The sequence below is a fragment of the Palaemon carinicauda genome, unplaced genomic scaffold, assembly GCF_036898095.1.
Source record: "Palaemon carinicauda isolate YSFRI2023 unplaced genomic scaffold, ASM3689809v2 scaffold3717, whole genome shotgun sequence".
NCBI classification, from domain to species: Eukaryota; Metazoa; Arthropoda; class Malacostraca; order Decapoda; family Palaemonidae; genus Palaemon; species Palaemon carinicauda.
The window spans coordinates 1,427-14,321 of NW_027171400.1; the positions used below are offsets into that span (position 1 = coordinate 1,427).

The window sequence follows — 12,895 nt, forward strand, 5'->3', positions numbered from 1 at the left end:
TGGCTCCTTTCTTTCCTTTTTGACAAAGAATACTTAGGCTAAAGTAGGATATAACGGAACCATAAGCAGCAAAGAGGTATTGGGTTTTGGGTTGGAGTGACTGAGCCTTTTAAGAGGTTGCCTACGTATCCACTTAAGGTTGTGGAATCAAGTCGCGCGTAGTTCTGGCTTCCAGACGGAAGCCATGGGGGTAGGGTTTGGTTAGGTTAGGTTTTTTTTTTTTTTTGCACAGTTTAGCCTCTTGCGTTTTGGAGGGTCAATTAGTTTAGACTCATAAGACTCGGAGTGTTAAACAGTTTAAACTCGTATGACTTGGAGGAACCCAAGGTTATGCAGTTTATCCTCATGCTACCTTGAAAAGAGGAAGCTTTAGAGCCATGCAGTTTATCCTCGTGTGACCCTGGGGGGAAGGAGGTTGCTTTTCTTTATGGATAGAATTTTTTGATATAATGGCATTCACTAGCCCAGAGGTTTTGGAACCGTCTTCTGAGATTAAGATGTATGCTCCGCTGTCGAGGACTCGATGGATAACAAAAGGCCCTTCCCACTTGGGGATAAATTTGCCAGTTGATCTGCGAGTGATTATGATGGGTCTTTTCAAGGCTAGAACAAGATCACCTTTCTGAAACACCCGATTCTTCACTTTTCGGTTGTATGCTTGGGCTATACGCGCTTTATACAACTCCATCTGCTGTAAGGCTTCTTTCCTTTTTTCGTCCAGAGATTCAAGTTCGGCTAACCGGACTCTAGTATTTTCTTCCTCCTCGAGTCCATGCTCAACTGCTGTCCGAAGCGAAGGAATTTTTACTTCAATCGGAAGTACGGCTTCAGCTCCATAAACCAAGGCATAGGGTGTTGCCCCCCGTCGCAGTTTTTTTTGTGGTACAGTAAGCCCACAAGGCATCTCCAAGCTTTTCGTGCCAATCGCGCCGGTGCTTTGAAACAATTTTTTCCAATAGCTTGGTGAGGGTTTTGTTGAATGCTTCTGCTTGCCCGTTAGCTTGAGGGTAATAAGAAGACGACTAGTGGTGTTGAATTTTAAACTCTTCAAGTAATTTTTTCATGGGTCTTCCGATGAATTGTCGGCCATTATCCGAAATGATCCGCTCGGGGATTCCAAATCGGAATATGATGTTCTTCTTTATGAAGCCAGCAATGGCGCCTGCAGAAGCTTCTCTGAGAGCTACGGCTTCGGACCATTTGAAGAAGTAATCCGTTGTAGCCAGGATCCATTTATGCCCCTGCGAGGATGGTGGGTTGATGACTCCAACAAGATCCATGCCCCAAGCCGCAAAAGGCTAGGAAGACCTAATGGGATGAAATGGGACAGGAGGTTGGTGAATGAGATTGCCATGATATTGATAAACTCGGCAAGATTTTGTAAATTCTACGGAGTCTTTTATGAGTGTAGGCCAATAGTACCCAAGGCGTCTGATTTGGTTGTGGAGGCAGTTTCCTGATTGATGAGATCCGCAGATCCCTGAGTGCACCTCTCTTAACACTGTTTGGGCATCGGCTTCGTCCAAGCACCTCAGAAGTATCCCATCGAAAGATTTACGATTGAAAGTATCTTCAAGGGTAAACATATCGCGTGGACTGTCTCTTAACCCTTGTGGCTTCTTTTTTATCATTCGGCAAACGTCCGTGCACCAAGTAGTCTTCAATGAGATCATACCAAGGTGACAATTGGATTTCGTACGCCTCATAGACATGGCATTCTAGGAAGTATTCAGGCCGAACCTCGTCCGGGGGAATCACCTTCTGATCTAGCACTGTGACCTGAATGTATCCTCTTTTTGGCATTTCAATGGAAGCAGCCAGCTTAGACAGAGCATCTGCTTGAGCATTCTCTGACCGGGGTATGTAGTGAAACTCAATTGTTTCGAAATTGGGAACCAAGTCTTGGACTATCTTGTGGTACCCTGCGAGTATTTCATGCTTCACCTGATATACACCTGTCACCTGAATGATAATGAGGAAGGAATCCCCATATACTGACAAGTGTGCTGCGCAAAGGGCTTGCGCGAATTGAAGCCCAATTATCAAAACAATTCCGGCCCCCTGCTTTTTCTCGAGTGGCAGCTCCATCAAAGAACAACTTCCAAGGAGAGAGAATTTCTACAGTCATCACATCCTCTTCTTCTTCTTCGATGTCATTTATGGGAGAATCTGGGGGGGACCGCATGAGCTGCGAGAAAATCTGCTATGGCCTGGCCTTTGATGGCTTTCTGAGGCATGAAGTAGATGTCAAACTCAAAGAACTGCATCGCCCATTTCCCGAGTCTTCCAGTGAGGACAGGTTGCTTTAGGATATATTTAACTGGGTCAGCTTTGGAGATCAGCCTGATGGAGTAAGCAAGAAGATAATGCCGCAGTTTGGTGACGGCAAAAACTTAACGCTAGACATACTTTTTCCATCGGCAAATAATTCTTTTCTGGTGCTGTCATGGTCCTGCTTAGATAGTAGCAGGCAGTTTCAACACCATCCTCATTCACTTGACCCAAGAGGATCCCCAACGAATCATCCAAGGCTGCGGTGTAAAGGACCAGAGGGTTCCCTTGCACTGGAGCAGTTAAAACAGGAGGGTTCATCAGGTAGTCTTTGATTCCTTCAAATGCCGGCTGACAGTTTTCGTCCCAGTTGAACAAAACATCTTTCTTTAGCAGGTGTGAGAAGGGTTTACATTTTCCTGACAGATTATTGATGAATCGCCGAATGTAGGCCAACCTTCCTTGGAGACCTATTAGCTCGCGAAGGTTCCTTGGAGGAGGCATTTCTGAAATCGCTTTGATTTTGCAGGGTCGATCTCTATCCCTCAATGGCGTACGACGAATCCCAAGAACTTGCCTGAGGTAACTCCGAACGCACATTTTAGTGGGTTCATTTTGAGCTTCACTTCTCTGAGCCTTTCGAAGACTTTTCTAAGATCTTGAAGGTGTCCACTTTTTCTTTTGGATTTAACGACCAAGTCATCAACATAGCATTCGACTGGGTCGAGGATCATGTCATCGAAAATCTTTGACATGGCTCTTTGGTAGGTTGCCCCCGCATTCTTCAGACCGAAAGGCATAACGGTGTAACAGAGGACACCAAGGGGGGTCCTAAAGGCAGTTAACTCCTCATCAGTTGGATCCATACGGATTTGATTGTAGCCCGAGAAGCCATCCATGAAGCTAAGAGCTTCATATCCCATTGTACTGTCTACCAACATTTCAGTTATTGGTAGGGGAAAATCATCTTTTGGACAGGCTTTGTTCAAGTCCCTGAAGTCGACGCAAACTCGGATCTGCCCATTTTTCTTTTTGACCGGAACAATATTTGCCAGCCATTTGGGGGTACTGGACTTCTCGAATGAAACCGACGGTTATCAATTTCCGGACTTCTTCAACTTTTATCTGAAGCTCAAGTCGCATTCTTCGCTGCCCCTGCTTGACGGGTTTAAGGCCCCGGGAAACGGAGAGTTTGTGGACAGCAATGTCAGGGCTAAGACCAAGCATGTCTTTATAAGCCCAAGCGAACACATTCCTGAACTCCAGAAGTAACCAGCGGTACTCTTCAATTTCCTTTTTGGTGAGAGAAGCGCTAAGGAACACAGGTTTTGGCCTTTCGGGTGTTCCGAGATTTAACTCAACGAGCTCATCCACTGTTGCTTCCGTACCATCTTCCAACGTGGGCGGAGCAGGCTGCGCCTGAATTTCTTCAGCTGGAGGTTGAGGCAATTATGTGGTTAGAGTTTCTCTCACTTCATTTTCTGAGTCAGCGTTTTCTTCTTCATCTTCGCTTACGAAGATATGGTTGACGGTCTTGGAGGTGGATGCCTGCTGCCATTTTATGAAACCCTTTCTGGCTTCTTGGAGAGCTCCACCATAGGAGGCCTCAAGGGGGACCTTAACTCCTTTCCCATAGTTTAACCCCTCTTGATTGATGAAGTCATAACCCATATTCTGCATCATATAGATGGCCTTGGGGTTATACTTGTTAATCTGAATAGGGTTCTTTTCTGTTACCTTAACTTGAGGGATATCAGTAGGTGGTTTGCCAAGAGACTCTGGATGGTAAAGCCCATCAAGCTCAACACCGATTCCAACAAGATTAGAGGCTTTCGCTTTGACCATTATGGGAATAGGTTCACTCTTTTTCTCCGAAGGCTTATTAATGTAAACCGTGGGCAGCCTTTTGTTCTGCTTCTTGTGGATTACAACCCGGAATGGCCCGCCCTCAGAGCGAGTGAATTCTTGGTCTTCATCTTCGTCAAAACTGACTGACTTGTTTTTCTTTTATTCTCCCTTGAGGTAATAGCTGGCATCAGCGCTGTGAGCCTCGCTCTAGGGGAAAGGATTTTGATCAGCTTCAACCTTGCGAACAACTCCATCTTTCATATACTTAAAGCATTGGTAGAGTGTGGAAGGAATGACGCCATTTTCATGAATCCAAGGTCGCCCACGGAGCATCTTATATGTGGTGGCTGCATCAATTACGAAGAATTGGACAAGAGGGTCTAAGCCTCCCACATCGAGGTCGATATAGATCGAACCAAGGGCTCTCTGACCAGTTTTATTGAACCCATGAATCTTCAATTTACTGGGGGACCAACTGCTCAGGCATGTACCCCAGCTTGTAGAGAGTCTTTAGTGGGAGAAGATTAATTGCCGACCCGCAATCAATGAGAATGTGAGTGACCGTTTTGTTGGCAGCTTTTTCCCTCTACATAGAGTGGCTGGTTGTGTTCCGAGTTTTCTGGAACGTCCTTGTCGGAGAATACGATTGCAGCCATGCAATCCAGTGTCCTGTCCAGTTCGACCGAGGTCATATAGACTTCAGGATTTTGAAGGGCCAAAATCAGTGACTCTCTTAATTCGCTTGATAGCATAAGGGCGTCATGAACGCTCAAGAGGGCAGGAACTTTTTTGAGATGTCTCACGACATCGTATTTTGCTTTTTCTTTCTTGAGGTTCATTTCCGCCTGCTTTCTAGGGCCCTTTTCTTCTTGAAGGACATCTTCTTGAGACAACCTTTCAGGGGTTTCCGGAGTGGGAGCAATTTCGGGCACTTCCACGTTTTTCTCGGCAGTAGGCTTCTTTCTTCGGCTATAAACTGCCTGAACCTCCTTTTCAGATTCGTCAGGGGATGCTTCAATCATCATGCAATGGAACTCTTCTTCTTCCTTTTCAAGGAATTTGGAAGGAAGGAAATCTCCAAGGATGACGGGCTTTCTGATTTTAGATTCTGACGAACTTTTGGCTTTAGGTTGCTTCTTTTTCAAATTCGCCAGTTTTTTGGCAACTTCCATCTGTCGCCTGGCTTCTCGCCTTTGATTTTGTCGCAAGATTTTCTTGAGCTCAGCATTCATCTTGCACTTGGAGTGAGAAACCGCTGTTTGCCATCCCTCATCGTCGGAAGGCAAAGAGGAAGAAATTGATCCTTCCTCAGAAGAGGGAATTTTATGGAGTAGGGGCATTTGACATCCCTGAACCGGTTTCCACTGTGTAATTTACTAGGAGAACATGAGCAGTATCTCCAACTAAGGAGATGACGTTGTCATTGATCAATGCCTCTATCTTGTCCTTTAAGACCCAACATTCCTGAGTCTTATGGCCTAATATTTGGTGATATGGGCAATATTTTGGGTTATTCGTCAACCCAACTTCTTCTGGTCTTTTGGGTTCAGGCAGAGTAATTTGCTCAGCTGCGAGGAGCTGACTGAGGATGTGCTCTACTGACTCTTCTGAGAACGAGTATTTCTTTTGTTGTCGTTCCTTTAAGGTCATTTGTCTGAACCCTTCATTCTTTTTCTCCCTGGCGGGGGACTCCGAAAGAGGATTTTCTTTTTTCCCCTTACCAGGACTTGTCTCCACCGTGTTGGCGGAATTATCTTTCCTCTGGTTACGGGATTTCTGCCCCTGATTTTGGCCAGATCGGTCATTCTTAGGAGCATCAGTTTTGGGTTTTTGGGGTTTCTCATATGTATTGAAAGCCCGTTCAATATGGTGGCCAACTCTTGGAATGTAGCAGGCCGGCTAGTAAGGAAATGCTTCTGGATATGGTAGTGCATGTTTTGGAAGCACATTGATACCAACTGATCCTCGGTAAACTTTTGCAGGCAATAAATTAACTCATTCTTCCACTGAATGATGAATTTTGTAATGGATTCATTTTCCTTTAGCTTCATATCAGATGGCTCCGTTATACTAACCAATCTATCAGCTGTGCAAAAGGCTCGCACGAACTGATCTTCGAGTTCTTCCCAAGAAGTGATCGATCCTCGAGGAAGTCTGCACCACCATTGGAAGGCAGGACCTGTAAGTGAGTATCTAAATTGCTTGAGAAGTTTGCGGGGATCCGAAGCGGTTTTCCCGCATTGTGCGGTAAATCTTCCGAGATGTTCCATTGGTGCCCCAATTCCGTCAAACAAGGTAAAAGGGGGCGGGTGACCTTCAGGCAGCTCTACCAATTCAATGTAGTCAGGGTACGGGAATGATTTGGACAATCTTGCTTCCTGTTTTCCAATTCCAGCTGCTTGAGACACCAGAGTTTTTACATATGCTGCTAACTCGGGCGCCATGTTTGGGGGGGAGAATTTCCGAAGTTTCCCCAAAATGGAAGTTACTGGTGGCAGACCCATTAGGCAATCTTTCATTGCCATTGGGGGTGAGGATTGCCATTCAGAGTGGGGCCCCCATTATCGGCAGGGCCGCTATTTGCAGGAGTTTCATTGTCGAGCTTCTTCTAGAGAAGATCTAGGACTCGGTTAAAAGTATGATGCTGGTCTTCAATCCTTTTTTCTAAGGAAGCGACTCGATCGATTTCCTGTGCCCCTGCCATATGGACAGCGGCAATAGTTGCGTCTTCTTCGTCAAAACTTGGGTCTGTTTCAAGACCCTCCACGAATTTAGGTTGACGTGGATGTTGCGGGGTAGCCTCCTTACTACGTCTGGAGTAGGCTCGGGTGCGTCTCCCTTGATTTTCATCTCCGCTGGTATTTACCATCATTGCGGGAATGCTTCTGTCAATTGACAGGGGTTTTACCAAAGTTTCTTTTTGAATTTCTCTGGCAATATCGACATGTCTCATTGATCGAGAACATGTCGATGTAGAAGAGTCTGGAATGATTTGCTGAACCTTGGTTTTTCTTCTTGGGTAGAACTAGGTTACTTTCCCAGGCTCACAGACAGCTGTAGGAGTTTGGACCTCCACTTGATCTTCTTCTTCAACGGTCTCTACCAGATAAGCTGAGTGGAGAGGTTGAAATTTGTTCTGGAGGGCCAACCGGCTTTTAGCAGGTCTGTATCTTTTGGGTGGCGCTAATTCCGCCACGGTTTTCCCACCCGGACCATTCTTAATGGTAAATCGGGGGGTCTTTGGTAGGTCGGGTCGCTTGGATGACCCGTAATACTTCCGCCCTTGGCTGAGAGCGCTTTGAGGGGCGAGTCTTCCTACCGGTTATGGCAGCGCCTTTTCCAGCTGCCTTTTTATGATTTTGGTGTGCCATTTTCAGGCACACTTTGATCTGGTTTTTGCTAGAAATTTTGTTAGCCATTTTGGCTACTCTTTTCAGAGTTTGCTGCTTGACATGGCTATCGGGGTTCTGAGGGGCGGGAGTTTGTTCCTCAGGATTTTTGGTGACCCATCTTTTTGCAAAACGAGTCTTTTTGGGGTTATTGACAGTCACCCTTAGACTGGTATTTTGGTTGGCCAAAATGGCAGCATTGATCGCCGCTTCTTCGGCTTCTTTGGGTGGCATTTACAGCAGCCAACTGTTTCTTTTTGTTGATCGCCCTTCGAACTTGGCGAACTTTCGCTTTGGAGGTCTCCGGGGCGGAGTTGTTGTAGGAGATGGGGATGGAACCCACCATGAAGTGGCAAGCAAAACCCGTCTGCTTCAAAAGTTGACGGGGGGTGAGGTCAGCAGCCTCAAGTTTGCAGAACCGGAGAAACTCGCGGTCTGTCAGGTCCTTGACGGGAGTGTCCATGAGATTTTGAGGCATGGGCCTGCTCAGAGGGACAGCATAGTTGGCTTCTTTGCCACAAAAATTGACGGCTTCTTTGCCACAGAAATTGACGGCGTCCTTGCCACGGGAATTTTTGGCATCCATGCCACGGGTGCTGATGGTTTCAAGACCACGGTTTTTGTTGGCGTTCATGCCACGGGAGTTGTGAGCTTGCCTGCCACAGAAATTTTTGGTTTGCATACCACGGATTTCAGCTTGATCAAGACCGGCTGTCAGGGGAGACCGGGCACTTGGGCCAGTTTGGATGGCTTTCCTGCCACTGTTGACGGATCCCGGGGCACTACTGCCTTCAGAGGGTATCCCTGAAGAGCTGCTGGAAGCAGCGACAATTCCCTGGTCCTGGGCGTGTGCGGGTCGCAACAATGTTGGCGAAGGCGGCCATTTTAGACTTGATAGAGAAATGGAGAAAGCTGGCGAAGATTTTTTTTTGACAACTTGAAAGTTGGAAATTGGATAACGGATCGTGGAGGCGCATTCACGTCGGGGTTCACCAACTGTTGATATGCGGAAAAAAAAAAATTTGGAATCCACACACCAACGCCGGAGAGAACTTATGACAAAAGGTTCACCACGCACGATAAAGGATGCGAACCTTCTTTATATTTATAGGATTTTTGAAAACAAGTTTGAGTACAATCAATTCGTACAAAATGACGAGAAATGGAAAAGGAGATCTTCCTGTAGATCCAAAACTTGACAATTCTTGCTGAAGGCCAACAGGCGTGTGGAGAGAATATCTTGAATCCTTAGTCGGTTGTCGACGTATAAGTCTTCAAGCCCCGGGCTTCTTGAACTTCGGTTTGGATGTACGAACTGGCGGTGCGCGCACCTATCTTCTGGAAATCTGAAGGTTTTCTGCAAGCAGAAAGTTTCTTAAGTCAAGGGAGTTGTTAGTAGCTCTTGTTATGGCTTAAGGATTTAGTTAATTGGATTTGTTTGGTGACTTAGAGTCTTTGAACACAGAGGTTCTTAGTTGAGGACTTCAGAGCTTAAATTTTCACTTTTGCTAAGCTGTAAGTGAGTAATTAAGTCAGTGTCTTTTGCAAATGAAATGGGAGGCCTATTTATAGAAACAGGCTCCTTGATTTTAGGAGCTCTGACGAATCAGAGAGCCCGAACATGCCTAAATTTAAGGGTAGTGGGTCTATTTTGCATGGAACATGCAAAATTCCCAACCTTCATTTACTTCCTTTATTATATGTATATATGTATACATATATAGACATATACATATGTATATATACATACTTTGGACTTGAAAAACATTTTGGAAGGAACAATATTTTCAAAATAGAAAATTTTAAATTTTTTTTTTTTTTTTTAAGGAAAATGCAGACCAGCCAACCTGGCCGTCCAAAATGGGCGGCCAGGTCTGGGCGGCCAGACCTGGCCGTCCATTTTGGACGGCCAGGTTTGGCCTGTTAAATTTTTTTTTTTTTTTTTTGAAATGAGGGAAGGGCCAGGCTGGCCACCCAAAAATGGGGCGGCCAGGTCTGGCCGTTCATTTTGGGCGGCCAGCCTTGGCCAAATTTTTTTTTTTTTTTTTTTGTTGTTTTGTTTTGGAATTTTTTAGGGTCCAACAGCCGTCGAAGAGATCCAAACATGATCTCAATCTTTAAAGAAATAGATCCGGGTTCGAATCTCGGCAAATGCATCTCTTTAGATCTCATATCCGTTTGTTTTATTTTATTTCAAGTTCATGAGACTACATGGTTTAAAATAAACATTTTATTTCAAGTTCATGTGACTTCATGGTTTAAAATATTTCATTTGGCTTTCTATGCTTGGATTTTTTAGAATATGTTGTGCATGTTATTGATTTTTTCCATGTTAAGTTAGGAGCATATACTAAATCTCAAAGTTGAAGGATTCCAAGTGGTTTCGACTTCTAAATGTAAGATGGAGCCGATCCACTTGATTGAAGCCCGTGCCATTAAACATTAGGACCTCTTGACCCTATGCCATCAGACTCAAAAGGGAAGAATGGACCATCTCCGATTTGATATAAGGCTAAATGCTGGACAAAGCACTCAACAGAGTTTGGAACAGTAAAGCAAGGTCGCTAGCGGAGTACTTAACCAACATAGGGGGAGTGGAAAGAACATAAAAAGACTTGGATCTCCCTCATCAAAGAGGCGAATGCTGCATTGGTATAGATTTAAGATGCTAGATTTTGTAGGTGTTTTGTGAATTGTTTGTGTTTTAGGTAGGTTTCTGATATATATGATGCTATCAGCCGAATGCAGGTCTCTAGGATCAAACCCAATTCTGTAACAACTTTGATTGTTGTTTCAACATGTTCATACCTGGGATCCCTGCAAAAAACCCAAAGACTTAAATGCATAATAAGGATCAACTAGAGGATGAGGGGCAATATCCCGTAAACTTGAAAATGAAACAACTTTATCTCTCTCTAGATAGAAAACTTACTTGCGGCAACTGAATATCAAAACCACTAACTTCTTCCCAATCTATATGAAAGGATCTAGCATTACAAAGCTGTATATAATTCTAAAGAGATGCATTTGCCGGATTTGAACCCAGATCTATTGCTTGGTAAGCAATTGTCCTAACCATTGGATTACAAATGTTGAAATAAGCAAAATATTCAGTGAGTAGCATGCAGATAACATTAAAGGCCTATTGAATGATGCAATCTACTATATGTCATGAGCTAAATTATATTAAGAGGAACTACATTCCATACCATGTAAAAGTAAATGCAAACAACTCTTAGAAATTTGCAAAGCTAGGCAAGACGCAGACCCTAGTCTGTGGAACATTATATTTAAAACTACATTCTCCAACATCATATATGAAGATATATCATTATATATTTATATGTAGACTATAGTGCATCATAAATAAAACTAAGTATAGCACTACCACATAATTTTATATGATATATACTTGAAATAAAATAAAACAAACGGATATGAGATCTAAAGAGATGCATTTGCCGAGATTCGAACCCGGATCTATTGCTTGGTAAGCAATTGTCCTAACCATTGGACTACAAATGCTGAAACCTTAGTGAAATTTTCAAGGTGGCTGCTATGAGATAGAAAATTGATAAAACAACAGGTCTCCCTAAAGTGTGCAGAATATATAGAGTGCGCAGAATGTCTCGGATCGCTATATATCTGGCACTACAATAGCTTCTCGGGTCCCAATCATCCATTCCATAGCTAACTGACCCGTCTCCATCTTGTCTATTTATCTCATATTAGTTAGGAAATAATCGTATACAATACACACTCATAATATGAATAAATATACAATTACTGCTATTGATTCCCTGAAGTTTTTTTTTTTAGCAACCAGTTTCGTTCCAAAACCTTGGGAGAAATTAAAGTATTTTCTTGGCATTGAGGTTATTCCCCTAAAGAAACCAGTATTGAATCAACAAAGAAACCCTTTCCAACAGAGAAACAAATTGTGACTTGCTTGAACCCATTAACTAAAATATCGGTTGATATATATATATATATATATATATATATATATATATATATATCGGTTTCACCCATGGGCGATGCGATATTTTTAAATAGCAGCTGATATACATATCGGTTCCAATTTTAGAAGCTACTCTAAAGTTGGCAAAAAAATCTTCAACCCCTTTCTCTTACTTGTGGATATCTTATCATAACATTTTAATGCAATATTATATCAACCCCTTTCTCTTGTGGATAAATATCGGTTTTCACCCATGAAAAGCTTGCTTCGGTTGCAAGCTTTCTTATCTCTTCTACATCTTTAGTATCCCTTCTTCTTTGATCAATCACAATAATGTAATATTATATCAATATTTTAAATCAGTAAGGATTAGAAACAATTGCTTAACAATGTGAACTGAACTAAATAAATGCTAATACATTATAAAGAAAAGAAACCACAAGAGATTAAAATGGCCTAACCGCTATTGGCAAAAAAAAAAAGAAAAGGAATCTGACAAATTCATAGCGAATAAAGCATTCATGGATCAGCCAATAACTTGTAAAATGATGCCTTGCTAGTCTTTGAAACTCATGGATTTTCTCATGGATGGATTTTCTCATGGAGTTAAAAGTTAAAACTCATGGATTTTCTAATGAGTTTCTGTTGGATTTTCTCATGGAGTTGAAAACCCAAGTTACACTCCTCTGACCAAACCCCTCCTCATGCATGCATGCAATAATACATATTTTCAGACACATTCCAAGTTGCCCGTTTCGAAAAATCCGACTGGAGTTGCACCACTTTACGACAACCCTCTAGCAAACCGACCAGACCAACCAGGCAAAACGCATTATCTCATAACCTCACCCTCAACACCACTTCCTCACATGTTACAGTGTGGGGGCAGTAATAAAATGTAGCTAAGGGTTTCACAAACAACAACAAACCAACAAGAAAAATAACAGATCGATACCACCTCTGATCCTCAACTTCACCTGCAAATTCTGATGAAATCGATTTGCTTCTTTCTCATCTAACCACCTTCCCAAAAAATCTGCTCCAACTATCGGCTATGTTCGTTCTCTATGACAGACTACCAATTGACTAGCTGGTCGCACCACAAACAAAACTAGTTTTGCTTAATGTTCCTGATCTTTTTCATCTTTTTTCCTGATCATTTTATTGTTACTAAGTCGCATGCCCGTGCGATGCGGCATAGTTTTGGGCTGCTAGAGCTACAGCACCATGAATTCCCGCATCCCCCAGTACATCTCAAAATTATGGCAAACATCTAACGTCCAATTGGAGTTCCGAAGATGATCACAGCCTATCTGACATATGGGTTGCAAGTCCCCGGTAGCGAAATCTCTTTGGCCAATTATTTGACAGATCCAAAATACCAACGCCCAAGATTGGCATCCTTGGCCTCTCGCACGAAAACTTG

The 12,895-nt window shown here is 43.2% G+C and overlaps 1 protein-coding gene and 1 non-coding gene across 2 annotated transcripts; both read right to left on the minus strand.

Annotated features, from left to right (window-relative positions):
* Positions 1 to 343: 343 nt before the first annotated feature.
* LOC137636730 (uncharacterized) lies at positions 344 to 904 on the minus strand. Its single transcript, XM_068369118.1, has one exon. The coding sequence runs from the start codon at positions 902 to 904 to the stop codon at positions 344 to 346; it is 561 nt and encodes a 186-aa protein (XP_068225219.1).
* A 10,057-nt stretch (positions 905 to 10,961) lies between these two features.
* On the minus strand, positions 10,962 to 11,033 carry TRNAG-ACC (transfer RNA glycine (anticodon ACC)). Its single transcript has one exon. It is a non-coding gene; the product is annotated as a tRNA-Gly (tRNA).
* Positions 11,034 to 12,895: the final 1,862 nt, after the last annotated feature.